The sequence below is a fragment of the Falco peregrinus genome, chromosome 5 (assembly GCF_023634155.1).
Source record: "Falco peregrinus isolate bFalPer1 chromosome 5, bFalPer1.pri, whole genome shotgun sequence".
Taxonomy (NCBI): Eukaryota; Metazoa; Chordata; class Aves; order Falconiformes; family Falconidae; genus Falco; species Falco peregrinus.
The window spans coordinates 36766565-36792549 of NC_073725.1; the positions used below are offsets into that span (position 1 = coordinate 36766565).

At 38.1% G+C, this 25985-nt stretch overlaps 1 protein-coding gene across 1 annotated transcript in view; it reads left to right on the forward strand.

Annotated features, from left to right (window-relative positions):
- The window catches only part of COL28A1 (collagen type XXVIII alpha 1 chain), an 83424-nt gene that overhangs the window by 51553 nt on the left and 5886 nt on the right, over positions 1-25985 (forward strand). The window contains exons 31-40 of the mRNA XM_027797161.2: positions 310-378; positions 3699-3767; positions 6495-6563; positions 14437-14505; positions 16574-16642; positions 21585-21653; positions 24175-24255; positions 24346-24381; positions 24579-24615; positions 24920-25474. Coding sequence (XP_027652962.2) covers positions 310-378; positions 3699-3767; positions 6495-6563; positions 14437-14505; positions 16574-16642; positions 21585-21653; positions 24175-24255; positions 24346-24381; positions 24579-24615; positions 24920-25474 — 1123 coding nt within the window. The remainder of the gene's footprint in view (positions 1-309; positions 379-3698; positions 3768-6494; positions 6564-14436; positions 14506-16573; positions 16643-21584; positions 21654-24174; positions 24256-24345; positions 24382-24578; positions 24616-24919; positions 25475-25985) is intronic.

Genomic DNA, 25985 nt, shown 5'->3' on the forward strand with positions numbered 1-25985 from the left:
CTGAATTAAGATATTCAACCTTCAGTTGAAAACTAAAGCCATCAAATTATTCATCAAAATTAATGACAAATGAAAACTAAAGCCATCAAAGAACAAACCATTTGATGCAGTTGCAGAAAAGCACAAGATAGGTCAGAATCAGGGTAGTATAACTTCCTGTAGAAATGCTGTGAAATACTGCTTTCATATTACCTGGCTCACTAATTGTCACTATCAGAAAGGATTGAATACTTGTGCTTTTCTGTAAAACTTTGGAAATTAAAATTGAAAATAACGACTATGGTTTTGGATTTGTTTCTTTTTGGATAGGGGGATCCAGGTCCCAAGGGGCCCCCGGGTGATGATGGACTTCCTGGAAATTCAATAATGGGACCAACGGTAGGAGTTTTTAGACAAAAAATAGAAAATAGCTGCTTGGAATTACCTTTCATTTAACTAATCAGAATAATACGGTGTCATTAGGGAACAGTGCCACTCACCTTTCTACGTTATTTAGGACAAACTGGAAAGTGCAGTATCTAGAATAGAACCCATGTCCTCTACTGCAAAAACTGGATGTATTTCCTTTTACTTTGCAGCTTTCATTTCCTCCCCTCTGATACATTCTATATCGCATTGTACTTCTGTTAGTCATGATCTGGGTTGAAACTTTCTACAAGCCTTCTGCCACTCATGATAAAGAAATATTTAGGAAGACTTACTTCAGTGTTTGGGAAAGGTACCATTCTTGTGATCTACTTTCCAGACTGAAACCAGGAACCTTCCTAGTACTAGTAAACCTCTTTTCTTTTTTTTTCTTTTCTTTTTCACATTTACCATGTCTGCACATAAAATGTTCCACTCAATTCCACTGTTTCACTTCTTGGGAATATAGTTAATAGACCCAAATTCAGAGACCAGTTAGTTTATGTGTACCTAACACAATATATTTCAAAATAAAGCAACTTAATGCAATAACTTTTGCGTGGTAACGTTGTAGGAACACCTATAATGCTTTACTCCTGGCTTGACAGACTTCTACTAGTACACCTGCCAGAGGATGCTGGATAGCACGTTGATCCACATGCATTCAGTAGCTTGTATTTTTGAATTTTCAAACCCTCTAAATTTATTTACTTTGTCTATAATCTAGAATACTACTTCACTCTGTTAATTTTATAAAAAGAAGTGATGAACATGACTTAATTGTCCAGTTATATACTTAATCATTTAGATTTTGATTATGGCAGTTGGTTTTTTTCCTCAATAGTGACCATGGACACAAGATGTATGTTTATATTATGTTGTGGGTTTGTTTTTTTTTCTTTGAAAGAGTGTAGAAAGTGTAGAAGCAACTATCTTTATATTGCTGATTTAAAAAATGACTTCAAAACCTGCCCTGTAAGGGTTGGTGAAGTAGATGAATTAATTCAGCATGCCATCTGTGACAGCAATGGCACTTGCCTTGCTGCCAGTGCACTGACTTAGAGTGAGTCACTGTGTCTTCCAGAATCCACAAAACTGTGGGAAGCAGTAATCACAGAATTTCTCCTGGGCCACCTCTTGTGTATTTTAGATGCAGCTACTAAAAAAATTAAAACTAAATAATCTGGACTAGAGAACTGTTTCTTACAGCAGAGTAGGCTGTAGATTTGATTTAGTACATTTATAGCTATGTTACTGATGGCAAAACCAGCCACTTGACAAAATCCCAATTCTTCCAGGAGAGAATGTGTTAACATGTATTTGGTGTTTACAATGGTCTGCTAAGATTAAATGAAAACATCTGTTCGGCTGTTTTTTACTGTAGGGGAATTAGAAGTAAAAGTAGAGATAACCTCATGATCCACGATTTCCTTTCTTGTTAAGAAAAAATGTTATTAAACATTCCTAAAACATTTATTATTTTATCCACAGTTTAAGAACTATGGATATTAAGAATGATGAAAAGGTAACATTGGCTTTCCATTATAAAGCTTTTCATGATCTAGAAGCACACTCATTGGTTTACTTTTCACAGAACTGGATCAGAATTCCTCCATTTAAAAATTAGGAAACATGAAGAAACGTCTTCCAGGGCTGATGCAGTTTGAATCTGGTGGTCAGGTTGTTTTTAAAGCCTTCCAGTGAAACTATCCCTTTGGACTGGAGAATGGGAGACATTCATACAGGAGTGACCCACCATGTACAGTTTCCTTTAAGCATAAGGCATGCTGCATCCCAATCCCAGATTTCATCTTAAAGTGGTTTCAGGGTTTCATCTTAACCAGAACCTTGAGTCTGCTTTGTCTTTCTTTGTTCACTTACCTCCTAAGCTAAACCTGTGATGTATATCTTTAGGAAAGCCAAAGTAGCTCTTTCATTTTTCCTTGACAGGGCTAAATTGCTTAAGATCCGATTGCTTGTGTCTACGGTAGAGACATCCATGGGACAGGGAATTTGGACTCAAAGTCTCGTTTAGTTGGATATCTAGCTAGAATATGAGATGGTTTGTTTTCCAGTCATAGGCACTGTATTCAGACAGACCAGCCGCTGAGATCTGAGATGCTATCAGAACTCCATTCGTGGTTTCTTGAAGCATTATATTCTTGCAGAAATTTCCAGGCACAATGCCTGGATGAAATAGCAGTTTTCAGTCATTTCTCGTCTTTTTCTTCTAGCTATTTATTTTTACTGGAATAGACAGGGAAATATTGCTAGTTATATTGTAATTATTCTTCAGGATATGTTATCTGTATGTGTATTAACAACTGACCCTCCAACAGTGTACAGGAGTCCATTGACATTTCTTGGTTCTGTGGGACTGAGTGAAGGGTGTACACTTCTCCCTGTATGGCCATATACGTACCAAGCTTAGGAGTGGGGTGGATGTGTGACCTGCAAGTATCAGTAAGGATTTCCAATTGGTGGTGCTGTCATGGGAGCATCTGGAGTAAAGACTGCCAGCATATCATGAGGGATACCTCAAAGTAATATGTTTTCTTTCTGTGGTTTGTGAAGAACAGTCTGTTGCAAGCTCAGTTAATTTTCTCATTAAATGTCAGGAAAACGATTGCTTGCTCCTCTTCTGGTTGTGAAAGGAAGCACTGAGATTGTGCAAGTGCACAAATCTTTAGTGGGACTCAGTGGAAGAGTCAACAGAAGGAGTGATTGTCTACTGCTACAGAGCATTTTAGGCTAAACTAAGAGAAATTATATATTTCTTATACAAGTTGTATTTCTTTCTTTTGTTTCTCTCCCTCGTAGAATGCAGTTTTCCTTTACTGTAGGAGAGAACCAATGTGATTACCTGGAAGCACAAAAGGTGCAACATACAATAACTTAAGGCTGGCATATTTGATTTCAGTATTGTTAAATTTATTGTTCAAATGTCAGGACTTTTGACAAAATCATAAAGTTTTAACTTTTTTTTAAAAAAAAATAACTTTGTATTGGCTAAAGTCAATGTTCTGATGATTTCTCTCTGCAACTACAAATTGAGAAATAATTGTTTCCTAATGAGAACTCCTATTCTTCTGAAGTCTGAATTTAATCAACTGAAGCAACAGTAAAAAAGCACAAAAAAATCTGAGCTTTGTAAACAAATTGCAGGAACTGGTGGCTGCTATTCTATAGTTCCAAAAGGATATTAAATAGTTTACTTACATATGTGTTAATATTTTTTACCTCATGATGATCTGCTTATTGGCACAATGCCTGATTTACTATTCTATGTTTAGGGTAACCGGGGACTACCTGGACTACCTGGACCCCGTGGAGAAAAAGGCGATGGCCACAAAGGTGAAGATGTAAGTACAATTTTAATTCTGTACTCTGTTTGTGTTCTTAAAAAAAAATAAATTACTTTGGGATAATTCAATAGTTACTTAACTAAGTGCAAATAATATTCTCTTTCATCCTTTGACTAATTTAAATATATATATATATTTATTTTTAAGCCCTTTCCTGTCCTAGATAAGAGTGCCAGTTCTACAGGCAGTTGGAACTGGATAGAAACTGTTCTAATTTCAGTATCATGAAAGGGATACCATGCAAATTCCATAAAAAACTTCATGGCTACTCATACATGTTTAATATAATCATTGCTTTGAATCCTTTTCCTCCCCTCCTTCCCTCCCTCCCTTTTCTTTACTGTTCTTTGTTCAAGATCTGCTTGGCCAAATATTGCAGCCTTCAGTTCTTTAGTTTTTCAGCTGCTTTTCGTGCCAGGGGGTTAAATCTCCTTTTTTCAAGATTTCTTCCCACCTTGATTTTCTGATAGTTAGCTCCAGAGGGCATTAATGCCTGGGTATTCCAGCTGGCACATTCCGTTACAAGGGCAATCATCCTAGATTTCAGTCACCCAAAGCCACACAGACATGTTTGACCAACTTCTCACTAGAAAGTGAAAATACTGTTGCCATCCTTTAACCACCACAAGTCAAATTTCCATTAGGACTATATTCTTTATGTCTGTAATCCAGTTTTATTTCAAACTACAACCACAAAGGCACTCCCAAATGCACAGAGGTGGGACCTGAATGCTGCCAGAGAAGTCATGGCTCAGCTCCAATTTCCTATCATTCAAACTGATCCTGGGAAGATCCTTTGGGATCAGAATTAGCTCAGAGGGCATTCACTGAGTTCCTGGTGTAATGCCATGTACCTGACACATTTCACAGCACACAGGGACACTAGACCAGCTCAAGACTCCTTGGAGGGTCAAGGAGTGCCACTAACAGACCCATACCCATTAAACAGAGGACATGAAAACAAATATAAAACCCTGCTGTCCTCCCAAATAAAAAAGAAAAGCAAATGTAAAGGCAGTCATGAAGGCAGTGATGCAAATAGATAACTGTCCTGGTTTCAGCTGGGATAGAATTAATTTTCTTCCTAGTAGCTGGCACAGTGCTCTGTTTTGGATTTAGTACGAGAATAGAGTCGATAACACACTGATGTTTTCGTTGTTGCTAAGTAGTGCTTGCCCTAAGTCAGGGGCTTTTCACTTTCCCGTGCTCTGCCAGTGAGCAGGTGCACAAGAAGCTGGGAGGGAGCAGGGCCAGGACAGCCGACCCGAACTGGCCAAAGGGATATTCCATACCATAGAGCGGCACGCTCAGTGTATAAACTGGGGGAGCTGGCCAGGGGCCACCGATCACTGCTGGGGCACTGGCTGGGCATCAGTCAGCGGGTGGTGAGCTGTTGTATTGTGCATCACTTGGGGTTTCGCTCTTGGGTTTTATTCCTCTCTCGCCCTTTTATTTTCATTACAATTATTACTGTTATTGTTGTTGTTATTATTATTTACTTTATTTCAATTATTAAACTGTTCTTATCTCAATCCACAGGTTTTACCTTTTTCCAATTCTCCTCCACATCCTACCCAGGGCAGTGGCAGGTGGGGTGGGGAGTGAGCAGCTGCATGGTACTTAGTTGCTGGCTGGGGTAAAACTGTTACTGACAAACTTTTAGTAGGCTGTAAAATGCCTCGTAGGAACTGAAATTTTAAGCTTTGCAAGATATCTGTTTGAACTATGTGAAAAAGAAATATTAGTAGACACGGAATCAAAGAGGTCAGTAAGAAGCTGAAAACTTTTCATTTCTAATTAACTAAAGAATTTAAGAGAAGCCTGGTTTGGTGACCACCAGTAAATAAAACTATACAAATATTGTAGTCTGCCCAGTCACAGGATGACAAACTTATGTGTATGTACTTTCTGCATTTCTGTTAGTGACTAGACAACAGCTTTGCTCTGCAGTAGTGTTCCTGGAATCATGCTTATTCTAGCATGATTCTAGCATCTGCAACTGCCATACAGTTATGCTTCTCTGCAACTCCATCTCAGGCTACAGTAAAAGCTGGTTTTGTTTCTCTCTGCCACATGAGTACATATCCTTGAAATATTTGAAGGTTCTGTTGTGCTATAGCGTGCATCCTTCCCCCGCTTGGGCTGCCTTTCCATGCCCTATGATCTAGAAAGACCAACTTTGTAAACCACTGGCAGACACGGAAAGATTTATGTAGCTAAGTCTCTGTAGCATGATGGGGCAAAGACATGTGCCCTGAAAGGGAGGCTGGCAATGACTCCAGCTGAAGGAGCTGTGACGGATTGAGCAGGGAGTTCAGGAGAACAGACTATCAATCACAAATACAACAAAGTATGTGAGGGTTACCCAACCCCCAAATTTAGATGGGTTGGCTCTGGTATCGCAGATGTGTAATGTCTGCAGCATAGGAAACATGGAGCAATGTCTGCTTTCTCACTGGTTTCTCTGAGCTGAGAACAGCTCCAATGTTCTTAAGTCAAGATCTGAACTTTTTTTCAACTACTATGGTAGTCTTTTCAGGTTTCCACCTGGGACTGAAGATGACTGTTGCTCAGTACACATCGGAAATGTGAAGAATTTGACAAAATACAGAAAAAACCCAAAGAGATTAGTAACTGTTGCTGAAATTCTCTTCTTTGTTGAAGAACACAAGCACTCTTCCTTTAGGACAACTGCTGACATGCTTTATTCCTTTTCTGTACCAGGGACCTCCAGGACCACCAGGCCCCCCAGGACCACCAGGCCCAAAAGGCGTGGGAGATGCTGGACCAAAGGTACTTGTACAATGGTAGTACATGCATCGGACTAGTAGACAAGGTAGACAGATAACTTTTGGAAAACACATTAGATTAGAATGGCATCTATGTGACAAAATGCAGCAGTCTCATCTCCCAGTTTCCATTTCAGTTAGAAAAAAAGCTTGCAATAGACTTTATTCCATGATATGTAGAAACCAGTTCTTGTTTTATCCACAGATTTGATGCAAATCTTAAGGTTTTCCATACAACCAAAGACCCAAGATGTTTCTAAATACTGGAGTTTCCATGTGGAAGTCAATCCAACACAGGCAGAGTATTGCCTAATAATTATATATTTCCTTGCTGCTACAGAAGTGAAAGGGATGAGGCCCCAGAGGAGTCAGGGCAATGTTGGTTAAATGGAACTAGTGAGGTATTTTTAAAGTTCCTAGAAATGTATTCCTAAGAGAAGACAGTAATTTTTCATCCAAAATTAATATTGGTTTAGAAGCAAAACTCAGCAGAAAAAAACCAAACCAAACCAAAACTGATAAAGGAATGAGAAATACAACACTGAAACACTTCCAATTTTTGATAAAACACAGAATAGCTAAATTTTTAGGAACTTCTAAGCAGTGTAATTCATCTAAGAAGTCACATTGTAAATACTATGTTATAAAAAGTTGGAAAAAAGAGACTCAAGACTAAAATCATACAAGAAATTGTTTTAAAATATCCCACAAAATGGTTTTATTAATTATTTCCTTGTTACATATGTGAAATTGGAAACAGGCAGCCTGTTGCAGAAGAAAGCAAAATAAATATCACCCAAACAAGTTTTTTCCCAAACAGAAAGAGCTTTCAACTTCAGTTCCCAGAACATGAGAATTCCATTTAAAATAAACAACAACAATAACCTCTTAAAAACACATCCACAATAAAGGTTAAACTGAAGGACATTCACTCTTAGAATTACCATAGAATGGCCTGACAATGGGATCTGGGAAACCTGGCTTTGTGCTCCCACTCCAAATTGCTGCTTATCAGTACAAGACATTTCTCATAAAGTAATGCATGGTCTGGCCCATGACACAAACTATGAAAGAACTGAAAGTAATTTCAATTATGTTATTCAACACAGGACATACATACGGCTAAACGAATTAGATTTTTTTAATATGAGATTATGTATTTTCCAAGTAGACGTATCAGACTTGATATAATACAGTCTTATAAGACATTTTTCTTGGTACTACATAAGAACATTTCCTTAAAACCCTAGAATCTTGTATGAAATTATTAAGGCAGATATTGACAAAAATGTAACATGACTACAGAATGACCAGGGACATTGTTATGTCTGGAATTCCCCCTTGCTTCCTAAATGCATAATTCTGGAAAGTAGTTTTCCCAAAGAAAAAGAATTGGAAAGTCATGTCAGGTAATCAAGTAAGATGATCTTCCACTGTGATGCCAGGGTTGAAAGATTACAAACTCCAGAAATGTAACTCATCATTTCAGTGGGAATATAGGGGTTTAATATAAAGAAATTTGAGTTAAAGCCAAAATGGAAATAAAAGATTTCATTATTTTTTTAAATGGAAGGAAACTCTTAATAATTGCAGTGAAATTTCTCACAACTGCAGTTTTTAAAATCAGCATTTGTGGTTGTGTTACATATATATATACAAATATACAAAGTATACAGAAGTGCACTTAGGAAAATCATAGTGCCTGGCTTATTTGAGACATCAAGAAAGGAGCAAGATTTGTTCTTATAATCAGGAATTCATGTAATTACTGGGACAAGCAATTCTTTGGCTGTATAGTTATTAGAAAAGTTCCAGATCATGAATGATGGAAGTACAATATGTTACCATTAAAAGCATTAGAGGAGAGGAGGTAAAAGCTGTAAAGTAAAAGAAAATATATCAGGTTTTGCAGTGGAGAACATGGGATCTAGTCATTCTTAAACAGTTATTCTTAAACCACTGTGAGCTTTGTAATATAATAACATATTTGAATAAATCGTAGATTAGCTGTTATATACTTAAAGTTTTCACTTTCAGCTCTAGAGTTATGTAAATCATTGACAGTTGAAGTGAGTTGTTCATATTCCTTTATAAAGACGTTAAATCCTTACTTGTCAGTCTCTTCTCCACCCATGGCCAGCACAAGAAGTATTACCATCCCTCTAGATCTGTGGGCTAAGTATGTTCATGGGACTGGTAAAGGAGGTTTATTGGTAGTAGCTTTCTGTGGAGGAATATGGCCTGTGTTGTGTTAGCTGGACATTACCAATTAATAATAGATTTGTCAATAGGCTCATTACTTCAACCTAAATTTGACTGAGCAAAAATGAAATAGCTCACCAAGAGGTGAGGCTATTATAATTTAAAAGTATTTGATTACAACAGGAAATAATATAATGGAATATCTAGTAATAGAAACTCTTATCCTAACTCATTATTTATAAAGAAGCCAGCAAAAGATTAGGCAAAGGCAAACTGATAAATTTTGTCTATTCTCATGTGTTTTCTGACAATTTCAGGTCAGATCAGGGTGATCATGTAAATTAAAAGTTTCTTCCTTGTTTCCCTCAAGTCATCTCCATTGTCACAAAAACTGTCAGAATTACCTGTCTTGATTCTAAGAACCAAACTGTTGAGAAACGTGGATGTGAAGGGAGCAGTGCTTTCAGGTCAATGTAACCGGGCCTGCTGTGGTTGTGGGAGCTGGGTGTGATACAGCCCGAGGAGCAAGACCCCAGCATGTGCAGTCAGCCCAGGTCAGGCAGCCACACGCATGAGCTCAGTCTCCTCGGGTGATCTGCGTGGGTGTTGTGGGCTGGGTCAGAAATGTGCTGCTGAAGTGAATCTCCCAGTGGACTCATTTACTGTGCTTTCAGTTCCAGACTAAAAAGAGGTCTGAGTGGTCCCACAACCCAGGAAATCCATTTCCTTCAGATGAAGCTAAACTACACGATCTGATCTGGAAGGGCTCTTAACATACTTCTACCCCCAGTGCGTGATCGGTCCACAAGAGCAGACCAGGCAGGTCTCCTCACATTGCATATAGTGTAAACATCAGGCTACATATTCACTGCTGTTGGGCCTGTAGCACTATTTGTTGATGGATGTGTAGAGTTAGAAGCAGTCTGTCAAGCAGAGGTTTCTACTCACAATAATGAGTCATGGGGGAGATGCAGAATGCACCATCTCCATGGGGTATGGAGAAATGGCATCTTGTTCTAGAAGGAATTGTATTACAGAAGACTCTGTAGAGTAGCTGTCCTAGCAAGTAAGACAACACAACTGGGGCAAATCATGCCACATCAAATTTTTATGAAAAGTTTTGCATGGATCTACAGGTTTGATTATGTTGCAGTGTGATATTGCCCATTGAATCTCACTGCTCAGAGTGCTACTTATCTAACAGTCTCTGTCAGAAAATCAAAAGAAATCAAGAGCTAAAAACATCTGATAAAAAAAATTTATTTCTATTTTTTACTTTAAAATAGGTCAGGGTTTTGTTTTTGGGTTTTTTTTATGATGCACCTAGATTGGTGCATTAATCCTGGGGGGGAAATGTATATTGCTTCTATAAATGGTAAGCAGCTGTGTAGTTTTGCAGTGTGACTGCTGCACCAAAGCATGCATTAGCTGAATAGTCACATCTGTGGTTTAGTTCTATGTATCCACACTAGATGGTGTAGAGTACACTGGAGAAAAATAAATTAAATACGTAAACGTCTCTTCTCCCTCCCTGAATTTTTGCTCCTGTTTGCTTATACAAAGTTTTGAATCCTTGGTCTCTATATAACTTCTTGGTAGCAAAGGTGCCACAGGGAAAAACATTTGACTTGAATTGCAAGAATTCCCCCAGAACTTAGTTCATAAAATGGGTAATCTTCTGTTTATTCAAATAAAATGTTAAGTACACTGGCTACCCCTCATTCCTTCCACATAAAAAAAATGAATATAAGAAGAACAGCAACAATCTCTGCATATAAAAAAGAACATTTATTTGATAAAAGAGACTCATAAATTTACACACTAGTTAATTTGAAATTCCTTTGAGTATCATTATATAGGAATGTTCCACTCAGCTGAATCAGAGCTCTGTTCTCCTCACTTTCAGAAATGGCTCACATATGTGCACACTGCTAGATAGGAATTTTATGTATCAGAGGTCAAATTCACATGAAAACAAAATAGGAACATGTGGGATGCATTCAATCCTGGCAGCACCCTATTTTCCATAGCATTAAAACAGAAGCACATAATGTCAGAATATAATAAAAAAAATTATTTAAAAGCACTGTTGCCAGCTAGGGGGTGGGTTACAGACATTCAAGAGCAAGAGCCCAGCACTAGAAATAAAGCAAGCTTCATTCTCAGTAACTGGAGAGAGGAAGGATTGTTAAAACCCTTAGCATAGTCCCTAGTGCATGAACATTTGGGCTGGATCCAGTTGCAATATAAACAACTTTTGCAGCTTGGGCCCTGTCTATTTTAACTAAAATGTGGAAAGTAAAGATGCAGTGCCCTTTTCAAAAATATATTCTTCTTATAAATACCATTATATCCATTAGTTGTCACTAAAGAGTTTTGCAGTGTCTGTTGTGTGTTTCAGTATCAAATGCACATGCTTCGCAGTAAATGAGGTGTATATATTTGGAAGCCAAGATTTATTTTTCAGGTGACCATGAGGTCATTTAATGAATTTTCTTGAACAAATGGTACAGAGTAGACATTGGGATACCATACTTTACACTGTCTTGACTCAGCTTTTTATTTCTTGTTTCAGTGGTGTTTTTCTAGTTCACTGTTTTGCTGATGGTGACAACCTTGTCTACAAGCACAATACAGGAAATAAATTAGACCTCATCAAAGAACAGTACTAATCCTTCTTGAAATGAATTCCCTAGAGGACAGTTTAGTGTCGCACCTTAGAAAAAAGAACTGCTCCACTTTGCAACTCATAAAGCAAAATAAAAGTCTTTGTCTCTAAGCCAAGAAATACAGAAACTTTAAGGATTACTATAAAGCTCTACAAAAGAGCTTTTTGGTGAGACATCTGGTATTAACTAAGCATGTGAGGCTAAAATTCAATCCTTCACCTGCAACGACCCTGTGTAAGAATGTGTTACCCAGGGGAGGAAGAGGCAGATGACTTCAAGTCACCCTTACGCTCTTTTTGGTCAGGGCTGGTCCAAAAGCAGGTTGTAGGTATATTGGATACTGGACCATAAGGAATCATTTACTTATTTGGTAACCTCCCATTCAGCTTCCATCACAGCAGGTTACAGGCTGTTTCACAGGCCACAGCAGCCCAGGATCTCCTAAAAAAGCCTTATAACGTAAAGTCTTATCTGTATATTTGACTCTTAGCTCTGTCACCTCTGGCAAGTTTCAGAGGAAGGCTGGGGCAGGGAAAGCTTTAGCTGCTCTGTGCAACTTCTGCTCATGAAGAGTTCTCCTACAAACAGGTTAAGGTTATGTTATGATTTGCAGGGACATTGAGGACCAATAATTTATTCCTTTGATAATAGATGTTACTAAATAGGTAGAGGACTACATTTGCCCAAACTCCCAGTATTTCCTAGTAATATGACAATCTCAAGCTAATTGTAAGAAAATGAGTTGCAGCAGGAATTGAGAAACAAGGCATGCTTTAAAAGATCAGGAATATCTACTATTCATCCCACTGCAGAGGGGCATTTCCCAGCACCGTGTACCAGCCTTAAGTGCTGCTATCTTTAAGCACTTAAGATTGTAATCTTGAAGAGTTTATAGCTAGAATTTTGGAGGGGTGGAATGGCAGAAAATTCAACACCGTTGCCGATATCTTGGCTCTTTGCATTAGCAGGGAAGGTGTGATATAAAAGCCTTAGGTCATCTGAAGAAGAACAACACTACTAAAGAGAGTAGCTCGCTCTTTAGTTCCCTTCTCCAAACCAGACTAGACAAAACCAACTCCCTTCTCTTATCAAATCTGAGTGAGAAATTTCCTCCTGACTGAACATGGCAATCAGTTTAACCCAATCAGCTTGACACACTAATTTAAAGCTAAGAGCATCCGTGTACCATGCCTGTGTCCCGACTCAAATCGGCCAGCCTCCAGTGCTTTGGAAGAAAGAGGAACTGAAAATAAATTCAGAAGCTGCATGTTGCATCGAGAAGGAAAGCATTATAAGCTCAATCTAAGCCTTAGCCTTTGGATTCAGAGTTCCCACCTCTCCAAATCCGTCAAACCTGAGCATAGTTTGGGCCCTAATATATTTGCATAAATAGCACATATGTTCAGGACTTTGCATGTGAGTATCATAGCCGAAAAAAAAAAAAAGCACAAATTGGAGTGATCTCTTGCTAGAGATTGAACCTTGGGCATTTCGCCTAAAAGCAGTCACTACAATGACTGCATGCATTCCTCCAGGAAAGTAAGGGAAGTCAGTAAAGGATTGTGTACTTTTGTTTCTTTCCTCTTTAATCAGTTTGATATTTGTTTCTTTTCAGCTGCCACAACCTGAGTGTGACGTTGATTTGTGTGATTCAGCCTTGTGCCTCTCTCCTAGTTAGAATGCTCCCTCTGCAGGCACAGCTATTTCTAGAGCTTTTCCGAGTACAAAAACAAGTACAACAAAGAGTTTTTAGAATGAAGTTTTTTATTTTGTCAAGAAGTACAATTTCTTCTTGGCTCTGTTATTAATATTATTGGATGATATCAGAACATTTATTTCTTTTGCACCTGTGTGCACAGGCACAGGTTTAGGGACCTTTGCTAAACCTGATGCAGAATTTTCTGCACCTATACCTTATCAGTTCTAGGTTTCTTTTTTCTTTTCAAACTGATGGGAGTTTTCTAGTGATCATGGGCTGAATGTGTGCCTGTTCCTTCCTTTGTACAGTTATGGACTGAGGGAAACAAAACTGCCTCTTATGTTCTTATGTTCCTGTGCCTTCCCCTTACCAGTAACATCTCCGGACCCCCATCTCCTTCGCTGGGCTTACCTGCAGCACGAGGGGCAGCGCTGGGCTCAGCATTACTTGCGTTCCCCCCGGGCAGCTGCTGCCCTCCATCTGCCCCCTGGTTAGGGGGTGAGCCCCCTCTGGGTTTTTTTTCCCCCCACTAAAAGCATAAATTGAATCTGTTTTCTTAACTCGGCCTCCAGTTATCACCAAAACTGTTGAAAATGAGTAAGCTTGAGGCCTCTACGCTTCTGATGAATTTGGCTGAAATCAACTGATGAGTTCAAAATATATGTGGACAAAAAAGAGGGCTAACACAGACAGATGAAATCACAGGCAGAGTATCACTTAAGCCTCATTTCCTTAAGAAATCAAGATAAACATACATACATCAGGGCTTTTTAAGGAAACAAAGAAGGATCTATTCTTTTTGTTCTTCTATATCAATTCTATTAAAATTCATTTAGTTTTCATAAACACATTAGTTTGGCAGTTCTGGAAATTAAATATCTCTAGTTTCAGAACAAGCACAGTATCAGCAAAGAGCATGATCGCTGTTGTGTCCCACTAGTAAGCTCCCTGTCCATCCTGGTAAGCCTCTGCAGCATGTGATTGAAAAACGGTGTTGTTTGCTGTTCTTTTTCTTGTGTAGCTGAAACGTTTGCAAATTAGAGTCCTAACTTTGTTGGTGATTTTGATCACGTGGACCATTGCTTGGGGAATAATGATCTTCTCCTAGAGCTTAAATAATGTGGGTGCCTGCATTTTGGGCTTTTTTTTTTTTTTAATATATATATTTCTCTAAAAAGCAACTCTTTGTGTATGTAATATTTGTTTTGGTTTTTAAGCTCACTGGTAGACTGACTGCTTTATAAGTGGATGAAAGATATAACAGTTAATAGGTGATAAATTACTGACATTTCTGTGACTATTTACAGGGAGACCATGGAATGACAGGCTATCCTGGGCCCCCAGGGCCACGAGGAATCGGAACAGTTGGTCCAAAGGTTGGTACAATGCTGTGTTGAAGCTTTTGTGATGCTGGCTGCCAGAGTGATCTCTCAGACACCAAATTTCTTCATCAGTTGTTGATTTACATTGGTGCAAGTGCAGGAGAAATCAAGCATATAAACATGCGCACTGACCATCCACTTCTACCAACCGGATTAGGAAGGAGTACTAACTGGATGGAAATTGCATTTGCAGCTAAACTTTATGATTACAGCTGGAAATTGAACAGAACTATCAGGCTGATAAATTACTTAAATGATGCATTTCTTCTGCTTGTATCTATTCTGTTTCCAAGATTATTTTGTGGTGGAAAATACATTAAATGTGAATTTTTGTTTGCAATTTTTGCCTAATTAAATTGTATCTGATTAATTTCATTAGTAAAATCATGAGGAAAGAAGCGTGAAAACAAACAGTTAATTCTATAAGCAGCCAGCAATCAAAATCTTGGCAATTTTTTCCTCCCTCCACTAAAGTGATTTATAATTCAAAAAAGACATACTAGTAAGAAAAGAAATTCAATGGTATGACTGGATGTCTTTATTATAGGTGTATCCATCAATTATTTGTACAAAGACAATGAGGAGAAACGTGTAAATTTCTCCACTTTAAGTTAAAAATAGATATATATTTGTAACTTTTTCTGTGATTTTCTTAGCGAAGATTAACAGAGATCTCCACTACCATTTTGAATAAACTTCTATCTGAATGGAGAAACATTGCTATTACCAACCTGTTACAGAAATGCAATGAGCGACAGAGCATGAATGTTTTCTTAGGGTGTATGTCTGACTTGGCCTGCTTTCTGAAAGCTGCAGCAATTTCAGTACCTTGGCAAATCATGCAGACACAGTCTGTTTTAAAAAAGTAGGTTTAGACTGAGTCTCAAAATCCCACAAATTTGTGACAATATGTGCTGCTTCCACAAAGCCTTTGAGAATGGAAAATGCGTTCTCTGTGGGGAGACAGTATTTTGTTTTCAAAGGAAAGAACCTGCTTGTAGCATCTAGTTCTTGAGATAAGCTACTTAGCACACTGTTTTGTGTGAACCCCTGCTTATAAATATATAGATTAACAATATTTTTCACAAGAGATTCTTTAAAATTTGTAGCAAATTTTTTGCCTACACAGATGAGAATGATGACTTTTGAAATATCATTAACATCTAGAAGTCAAATATTTGGAGTATATATTTCTATTTAATGATGATCAATAGTTTTGATATACTTCTGCCTAAATATTCAACATACGCAAAATGTAGGTAATTATAAACCACTGAATGAATTCTACCTACTGTATTGGAGCATGGTGATTATTTATTATAAGACAGTAATCAAAAGTCCAACCTGAACTCTACAGAAACTTTTTATGAAGCTTGGTCAAATTTCAAAAGCTTTTTTCAACTAAAAATAAAAAAAAAAAGGAAAAGCAAACATTTGATTCCGATGTCATCAAAGGGCTATACCTCCCTTTGTCACTTTGCAATGTTAGATTAGCGTGCCTCCGAAGCACAAAGGCTTTACCTCGCTTTGACTGTATCGGTACAAATCAGCAGGTGCTGCTTTGGCTTCTCTGTCTTCCTCCACCACTTAGGGTTTTCTGAATGACTGATGCTCCCAGAGACTGTGGTGCCACAGGGGCTCGGCATATATGCGTGGTGCACAAGAACTAGCTGACATGCCTGGCAGATTTACTCACGCTGGGTTTCATTGCTGCGGTCCTTTGTACCTCCCTTGTGGGGACTGATTGCACCAAGCTTTGTGTAAAGGTGATCTCTGTTGGTTTCTACACGAGAAAAACTGGGGAAGATACCACACTGTGTTATGGGCAGATTTTATTCTTTAATTATTTTCAGCTTAATTGTTCCTTTGCTTTTGTGGGAATTTACCAAGAATAATTACCAAGGCCCACAGTGAGAAACTATAAACCAAAGAAGAATCAGAACTAGAATCTTTGACGTGGCTTTACTTTTTGCTTGCAGTGACTTTGAGATGACTTCCTTAGTGTTACCAGGAGTAGAGTTTACCTTTTAATTCTTTTTTTTTGCCCCACTGACTGTTACAGGGTGTTATGGGACAGAAGGGTTTGCCTGGTCCACGTGGCCCCCCTGGTGACAGCATACAAGGAGACAAGGTAATCCAGTTTAATACGATACCTGTCCAGTTTCTTCTCAAAACTGTCTCTTAAAGGAGGTTCATTGTTTTTCTCTTTGCCACTGAGTCAGTGAACTTCTGCAAATATTAATTGTATACTTAAGTTTCTTGTTCATAAGGTACATAATGTTTACTTTAACTGTTGAGTTTTCAGTATTGGTGGCACCTGATCACTGTCCTATTATTCTTGTCATTACAAATATATTTAACCTGGAAAAAAGCATCTTGTGTCTGCTGCATCTTACTGATTTACCTAGATTTAAAGTACACTCCAAAGAAAATGCCAGGGTTTTCTGTGGATGCCCTTGTAAAAGACAGTAACAGAGATCTAACATATCAAGGTAAGTCAAACAACTCATTCAGGAATTAGCCAGTCTCCCACATACTCATCAGGTTTTTTCTCACCCAGTCCCCGCCATAACCACAGCTTCTCTCCTTGTAAGGAGAAAGACAAACATGGTAATATATTCTGAACATTCGAAGTTAATAAATAGCCTTGTCATAAATGTGTAGAAGAAAATTATTAAAACTGGAGGTTTTAGTAGAGAACAACCTAAGTTTCTCCCATTTCTCTTAAACCAGTGTGCTTAAAGTCAGGCATATAATTGACTGTTTCCATGGATCGGGAGGATTGTGCTCAGCTCTCCTACTCTGGGTTATTAAACCACCAGTGATTCAGTAAGAGGGGCATTGTTTGGGCTGGGTTTGAAGGAGGTCTCTATAAGGTGGTTAGTTTAGACACTAAAACCACCAGGGAGTTCATTGACAAAATAGGTTTTCATGGGAAAATAGTGACATGCTGAAACAAAAAAATCATTGAAATGTACCTTGTTGGAAAAATGTTTCAGAGGAGAACTTGCTTTAGTTCAGCATGGAATTGCTTCATACAAGCTTTAGCAGAAAAGCACCAATTCCTTCTCAATTTATTTTGCTTGGTACTTGCTCTGATTCCAGCTTCAATGTCTTCTATTTTTATATTCATGTTCGATAGTTTACCTTTCTATACTGCAGAGAGCTCTTCCTTTTTTCACTGTGAGGTGTTTCACACATAAAAACATACTTTACTGTGTTCTTTCTTTTCTCCTTATTGTATAACACACTAACAGAAATCTGATTTATCTCATCTCAGGACTTGCATAGACAGAGATCTCTACAGAGTTAGAGTCATGACTGTCTAGACCTTTGGTTCTGATCTGTTTGCAGTTTTCTTCTATATTCATTTTCATCAGTAACCACAAAGCTATTACATATTTTAATGTGAGGGCATAAGGAACTTGTTGCTTTCTTTTATCTTTGTCCTTTTTTTTGCTGCATCTATGAAGGCTCTTTTCTCTATTCTTGTGGAAAATAGAAGAACTTCTGCCATCTCTGTATGGCTTTATGGTGTCAGAAGACTGTTTCCTTCCTGGCTTTAACAGACATTTCTGATGTGTTTTCAGAATCTAATACTTGGGATATGTCTTTGTTAATTCTATGGGTATGTGGGGTTATTTATAAAAGCACAATTTTCATTCTAAACAGAAATGTTTCAGCAATCAAATGCATCTGATGATACATGAAAAAATATACAGATTACATACTATTTTTTCTGTTCCTTAAAAATGATAAAGGTTGTTGAAAGTATGCTCAGTGTGTACATGCATATACATCTATCTATCTATCTCTATATAGATACTGAGTTTTGAATGGTATGTTGGCACTGCTATTCATATATATCAATATATATCAAAAGCATGTTTTAGAAGTGCAGAGAGCTCAGTTTCATCATGGAAGTTTTCCAGTGGAAGAACACGATCCACTAACACACACTGTCAAAGGCATGTTTGTAATGTAAGGATGTGGAATTTAGGGATGTAGGAAAGTAACGTGTGCTCTGGCTATGGAAGGTCTTTGGCTTTGAAACCGAAACCATAATGATGTGGTGGAACAAACTCAGCTGATGTTGTTTCTACAGCATTCCACAAGTTGTGTAGATGCAGTCTTCTCATTTAAATTTTCTTCCTTTAACAATCGCTTTTTAAAATTATGATTGGTTTTATATATTTATTAGGTTCAACTTCTTTCTGAACAACTTTGGCAGTTGTCTTGCTCCTGTAGTACCTGTTTCCTCCATATGCTAATGCTTGTTGAGTTTCTATCTATCTCTTCTGTCCTATCTCTTCAAAGCCACATCAAGCTTCATTCTTTTTGGCCACTCTTCATCAGGTTAAAGCTACTATACTCCTGCATTTATACTATCATTATCACTGCAAGTATTTTATATATATATATATATATATATATACACACACACACACATAGAGCTCAGTCTGCGTATGGTAAGAATGGAATGTCAAAAATGAGATGGTTTTAGAGTAAATTTATGTTGATAGTTACAGTCACATGTCTTCTTTTTTATGCTTGGTTTCCTTTCAAAACCACGGTCTAGACATTCTCAGATCTGCACTCAGTTCACAGAATGATATTTTTACATAGAATTCTCCTTATTGATCAGTAATCTAGGAGGATGTTAGGGGCAGGGATCCAAGGGTCTGCATTTTTACATGCATACCACTTTGTTTTTTATGATAGGACTGATAGTCAAGTTTGAATTTAATTATGTACATGGATTGAACTGGCAAAGCAGTAAATATTTTTAAATTAATACAGCATACTTCTTGGTTTTTACTAAATGTTCAGTTATGGTATCTGTGATAAATCCTTCTAATGTTGATTGATTGCATAAGTAGAGGAAGCAGAATTTTGATTCTGCAGTTCATGTTTTAAAGGATAAAACTCACATGTGTGTGCCTGTGAGAAATGTCAACTGTACAAGTATGAGTTTTTTTAGAACAGTAGGTCTCATTCGGTTTTCATTGCCTGAACACCATCCTAACAGTGTCAAATGGGCTGTAACAAATGGCAGCAATAAATCTGTAGTTTTGTCAGAGCTGACATTTATTATTAGTGAAGGACCATTGGAATACACAGCATATTCAAATTCTGACTCATATATATGTGTTCTGCAGATCTGCAAAGGTGTTTTCAGGAAGCTGTATGACGACCCTAGTCAAGCAGAATAGTCAGTCCCAGTGCTGGACAGCAAGCATTTAAGCAAGCTGGTGCACTGTTTCACTATGTTTAAAAGCCATTTGCATTAATAACCTGTAGTGTTTCACTGTGTGTTCCTACAACAGTGCGAAATAAATTGCCTTGAACATCCCACTGCCTTAGGAATTTGCAGGAAATTTTTTTTTTCCCCCTACTGAATCAGCTGTCTAATTTGGTGCATCACAGTTTCTTTTCCAGTCTCCAGCATCTACGTAACAGTATCTGAGTTCTTGCTGCTGTAAGAAATTGGGGAGAGGGAAAGGGGAGAAGTTCTGCGTACAGATGCAAGAGGCTGCCAGTTAGCAGGTCAGTGATAGGTAGCCCCCATGAAAAGCAGAGCATTCTAGCTCCTCAAGTTTGAGCTAGTGGACCAAGAGGGTCCCACAGGTCAGGGCTGTAAAGTGCTCCAGGGGAGATGTGAGCGGTGGAGTGTAGTAGGTGCCTTTGCCTAGCATGGGGCAAGACCACAATGCACCCATGTGCAAGGGAAGCTCCCATCTCAGCAGGAGCTCAGTCAAATGTGGAATTTGGACAGGAAAAACCATCCATGGACTATGACTCATAGTATATTGCCTCTTCTAGGAGCTGCATTTCAGTGGCTTAACTCCTGGTGAACTCCCAGCTCATGGGAGTCAGGAGCCTTGAGTACAAGAGAAGGCTGACTTGGCTGTGCACTCTGCAGCTGCTGCTCTGCCTGCAGAAATCCCTAAGCCCCTATCCAACACAGCAGGAATGGTCAGTGGTCAGTCCTTCTGCATTTGCGTGCCTTTGGTGAAGGTTGGAGTCTTGATAAATTTGGAAACATTTTTGTATTTCTCTGTCCATCATGAGCAATATAACCCCTTTAGGCCCATTTGTGGGCAGCTATACAAGTATTAGTAAAAGATGCTTTAGTGAGACAGTCTGAGAGCTCTGGACTGAAAAATAAAACTAACTAACCTTCTGCTTGCATCTCATAGGCTAGGGTTGGTACAGGTGATGACTACTCCTGATCTCATTGACATTCTCTGGTTTTGGTATCTGCACCAGGCACTGCTGTTATGTGAATTATGTCTGTAATGTGAATTATAGTGAAGCGTTTATGTACCCAGGTATATAATCACCTCTAGCTGTGTTTAAGATGTATATAGCAGTTGATCTGAAAAAAATATTTGTGTTACCCTACTAAATAAAGTAGGAAAGTTTCTGGAAGCCAGATGCTGTGAAGGATTTTCTGCACATATTTTATAACGGCCATATTTTATGACATGTTTTATGCCCACACTGCTAGCATGAACATGCTTTGCAACTCTGTGTGCATGCCACAGAGCATCTGTAACAATCATTGTAAACAAACTTAAACTTTGTAGCTGGACTGATACTTTTGAAGCCTCAGCAGAAAGATGTTCTGCTCTCTGCATCTTGAAAAGCAGAGATGTCTTTTTATTTACTTAAGATCAGAAAAACGAAGTCAGCCCTGCAGAGATTCTGGGTGTGTATTTCTAGAGAACTTTTATGTTGGACCTCATTTTACTGCTTGTAGACTGGATGGATAATTGAGCCTCAGTGAGATTGCTTTTGTCCTTCATCTGTTTCGGTGAAATGACAATATTTCATTTAATCAGGAGTAAATTCTTCATGATTTACTTTCAAATGGCTTCATGTGTGTTTTGAATCGTACCCATGTGCTTCTTTCTCCAGCTTCAGACCACTTCTGTAGTGAAAATTCTTTGCTTCATTGCATAATACAAATATCTGGCTTTCTCTATAATGCAGAATGTTACAAAGTTAATAGATACAGCACAGATTTTACTTTAATTTTCAGTTAAACTTACTTACCATGTTCTGTTCAGGGAGAAAAAGGAAATAGAGGTTTTCCTGGACTGAAGGGATCAATAGGAATTGGCCTTCCTGGACCAAAGGTAAATCCTGGCTTTGCGGTAAAGAAAAAAGGTAATTTTTTCTTCCTTAGTTATTTGTGACAGTTCTTTGAAGATAAATAGAAGGCAGAGGCTTTGCCTTGTATAGCTAGCAAGGTAAGTGCCTACTATGTGTTGTCAGCTTTGAAGCCTGTGAAAATCCTAATGGTCATTGGGGACCAGACTCTGAAGCAGGATCTAGAATGAGGTCATACCTGTTAGCAGGAGAATAGTATTAGTCAAATTATGTATTCATTTATCTTGTATTCAGTTATCTTAGACATTTTCAGGTATTACAAAACATTTCTTTTGCCAGGCTTTGGGGAAAAAAAAAAAAAAAGGAATTGGTTTTTGACTAATATCTTTTAAGGGGGTTGTTTTATTTAATTTGTGTGGGATGTTCTTACAACAATTGAAGCCCAAGCTTCAGTCTTTCTTTACTGAACAGCTTCCTTGTTGATATAAAAATTTTAAGAATTTCCTACAAGTACTTATTCCTATCTAACAAATTTTGCACAAAGAAAATTTAAATACTTTGGCTATTAGTGATTTTCAGATGTGCAGCTTCTGATGGGAGCAGCCTAACCAAAGGAAACCAAGGCTCATGGTCAGTGTGGGTGATGTGCAGACCAACTATATGCATACACAAGTGAGAAAGAAAGCGTGCCCAGGCAGAATGTGTGTTGATGTAAATGCGTGATGTGGTACACCACCTTTAATTCACAGCATACGCCTGGGCCAGCTGGGCAGCCCTCTGCAATAATGACAACACAGCTGAAATACTGAATTTATTGTGAAGGCTCTGTCTGGAAAGCCTGAGCAAAAAACCATAACAGTCTTCATGGGAGAGCAGAGGTGATCAGGCTCCCTAACTTTAAGCTACCCAAACAAAAGTTCAGCCCCCTCTGCAGTCACCTGAAGCAGGCAGTACCCATTCAGAACCCCAGGTATTTGTTGCCTGCACTAACCATGTTCATGGTGCTATGGTCTATGCTAGCTCACATTATTATATAGCACTTTCTCAGACTTCTGTATTATTCAAGCTACTGCAGCTTGGAGTTTTTCTACAGTAGCGAGTATCAAGCTCTTTCACACAGATTCAAATTTCTGCCTCCTAATTCTGTTTTCTCTCAGATGCCAAATGCTACATACTATAATAATAACAGCAGTATTTTCACTGTTCTTTATATTCATCTTGTATCTTGACTAATCTTTGTGACCCAGGGTAAATCTCTTCAAATACTCACAATGTTTCTGATTGCTATTAATATAGCAGACTTGTCACACATGAAAAGGAATGATTTAGTTCAGTAGGAATTTTATGTAAGTGCCAAATACCTAAGAGATCAGCTTTTAGTGTATTTGTGTGTAAGAGAGTAGCAGTACCACTGCAGTCAGTAGATCATATTTGCTCTCCCTTATGCCGACATTAATTCCAATGAGGTTAGATGCAATTTGTGGACAAGTAATGGAAGGTAATACCTTGCTGAATATTTTGATTTTGTGAAATGGTATAGAAACTTTCTTCCAAGAGCTCACTTAGTGGAGCCTGGTTTTCTTAACACTGTGGAGGATCTGTGTACCATTTTCAGCTTTATACCAGTTCGAATCAGGTCAGAATCAGACTGAGAGAGTCAAAAGGTTTCCTTAAAATTGACAGCAATCACCACGGCGAATGCTGTAGCACAGGCAGTATCTGTGTGATTCCATTGGCTGGGTTATGACGAACAATATTAAAATGGACAGTAATCTAGATAAATGTCTAAGCTTTAAAGTTTCAAGTGAAATGTAAGGTGGTCAGTAATTTCCAGAGAGAAGTAAAAAACTGTCCTGCACAATCTCCTTCTGGAAGAAGTATCTAATTTAGAACTGAATCTTTTGATAGTATGTTTCATACCTGCATTTTATGTGAAAATATCTCTTGAAATACCATAATGTTGAACCATTTATCTTTTTGGAAATCAAAAGGTCTAGTCACTTGAGGAAAAAAATGCAGAATTTCTTTTAAATGTGAAACTATGTGTTTTCCAAGCATGCCTTTTCCTTTGTTCTTTGCAAGCTCCCAGTTTTTCATATGAGTTCTATACAAAGCTGGTGTGACTTTCAGTACCTCGGCTGATCTGAGGCAGTTACGTCTCTCCATAGGTCTGAATTAACATCTACTATAAATACTGGTTCAGAGTCCAAGAAAATCAAAGAAGAGTAAAAAATCATATACTGTTGACATTTGCATAAAGATGTCTTTAGCCCTCACTCCTGAATTAAGGTCATTTTTCATAGAAATATCTTAAAGATCTTCTTACTGCCCATCTTACTTTCTCTGAGAGCCTGCTTTCAGATACATTCATAATACATTCAAAATAAACCATACACACACACACATACAAAAAAAAAAAAACCCACAACCAAAAAAAACCCCAAAACACCAGCAGAAAATATATCTTAAAAACTCATTGAACCGTAACTCCAGCTCTGTCAACAAAACTGGAGTTACTGACTGTTTAATATGGTTGTTTTAAACTAGGGAGACTATGGAGATAAAGGTGATCCAGGGAGCAAAGGTGCCAAAGGAGAGATTGGAGACCCAGGACCCCCAGGACCAAAGGTAAAACACATTTTCTTATTACTTAATTTTGCACAATAGAAATTAGACAAATTTGGCTTTTGTTAATTATTATACTCTACATGTTTTCAGGGAATTTGGGGAAGAAAGGGTGAACCTGGTCTTTCGGTAAGTACATGAATGAGTTACTTTAAAACATAGGAGTTTATTTTGGGAAAATATTTAAAGGTTATGTGAGTGACGTTATACAAGGTAGTTTATGGGGCATTGCATTGTTTGCATTTTTAAAAATAAATAAATAAATAAATAATTTCAGCATTCTTAAAACTAGAACACACAGCAAATTAATTAATACTCCTTTTCAGAGAGAAGAAGTTATCAGACTTATCAACGAAATATGTGGTAAGCATTCCAGTATGGAAAAGAATTAGTTCTAATAAAACACACTGAATGTATATTGACTGAATGGATCTGTCCTCTGCCTGTTCATGTGTAAGGATATCATTAATGTGAAAACAATGCTCACTGTGTTGCCAGAGCTATACTGGAAGTAATTTGGTCCAGCTCTGTTTCTATGTATCAGTATCAGTAACTATAAATGAATTCATTAATTGAGCTTTAACTGACTTCAAATCTGATATATGAATTCAATTCATTTTTATGAAGGTGGCTTCTCACAAAATGTCTAAAATGGTTATTCTTCTAGGTTGTGGTATCAGATGTAGAGTAACACCTCTGGAACTAGTATTTGTCATTGACAGTTCAGAAAGTGTTGGACCAGAAAACTTCAATATTATCAAAACCTTTATGAAAACAGTCATTGACAAGGTACTGGCCAACAATGCTACGACCCGCATTGGCGTTATCAACTTCAGCCACAAAGTGGAGTTGGTGTCTTCTCTGAAGCAATACACAACCAAAGAGTACCTGAAATCAGCTGTTGATAAAATGCCCTACTTAGGAGAAGGCACGTACACAGCTTCTGCTATGCAAGAAGCCATTCAGTTATTTCAGGCAGCACGCCCGGCAGTAAGAAAAGTGGCCGTTGTAGTAACAGATGGACAAGCAGACACTCGTGATAAAGTACAACTGAATGCTGTAGTAAGAGAGGCCCACGCTACAAATATTGAGATATTTGTCATTGGGATTGTTCAAAGGACTGATCCTCATTATGATGATTTTCTGAAAGAAATGAAGCTCATTGCAACAGACCCTGATGAAGAGCATGTTTACCAGATAGATGACTTCATGACACTTTCAGGTAAAAGAAACTATTTTAGTAAGAGGAAACCTGAAATAAGCATGTAAAAGAGTTTGGCTTTTCCCATAGCAAGGCAAGGCAGCCTGCTGAATGGAAGCTTGCGTGTCCCTTTTGGATGTGGCTCTTTCTTCTGTTTCTCTTCCTCTCTGTTTCTTCTGTTTCTCTTCCTCTTTGGCCACATGAAACTTTTGCCAATTTTTTACCTCTTGCAGTAACAATAAACCACAATGAACATCAGTTTTCTGAGCTGAGGCCTTCTTCGGGGCTCGCCTCTCTTGTGAGAGCTTGCATCAGCCTTCCCTTGCAGTCCTTTTTGCTTGGCCATGGTTTCATCCCAGAGCGGCACAGATTTCCTTCCTCCTTGACACAACACCTCTGTCTGTCTCACTCTATTTCATGTGGCTCTTGTCAGTCTTGGAGTCGCTCCACCATCTCTGACAAGCACTTTTTCAGGATTTTTTTCTGAAAGCCGTAGGTAAACCTGTGCTTTCATCCTGATTCTAGTGGAAAA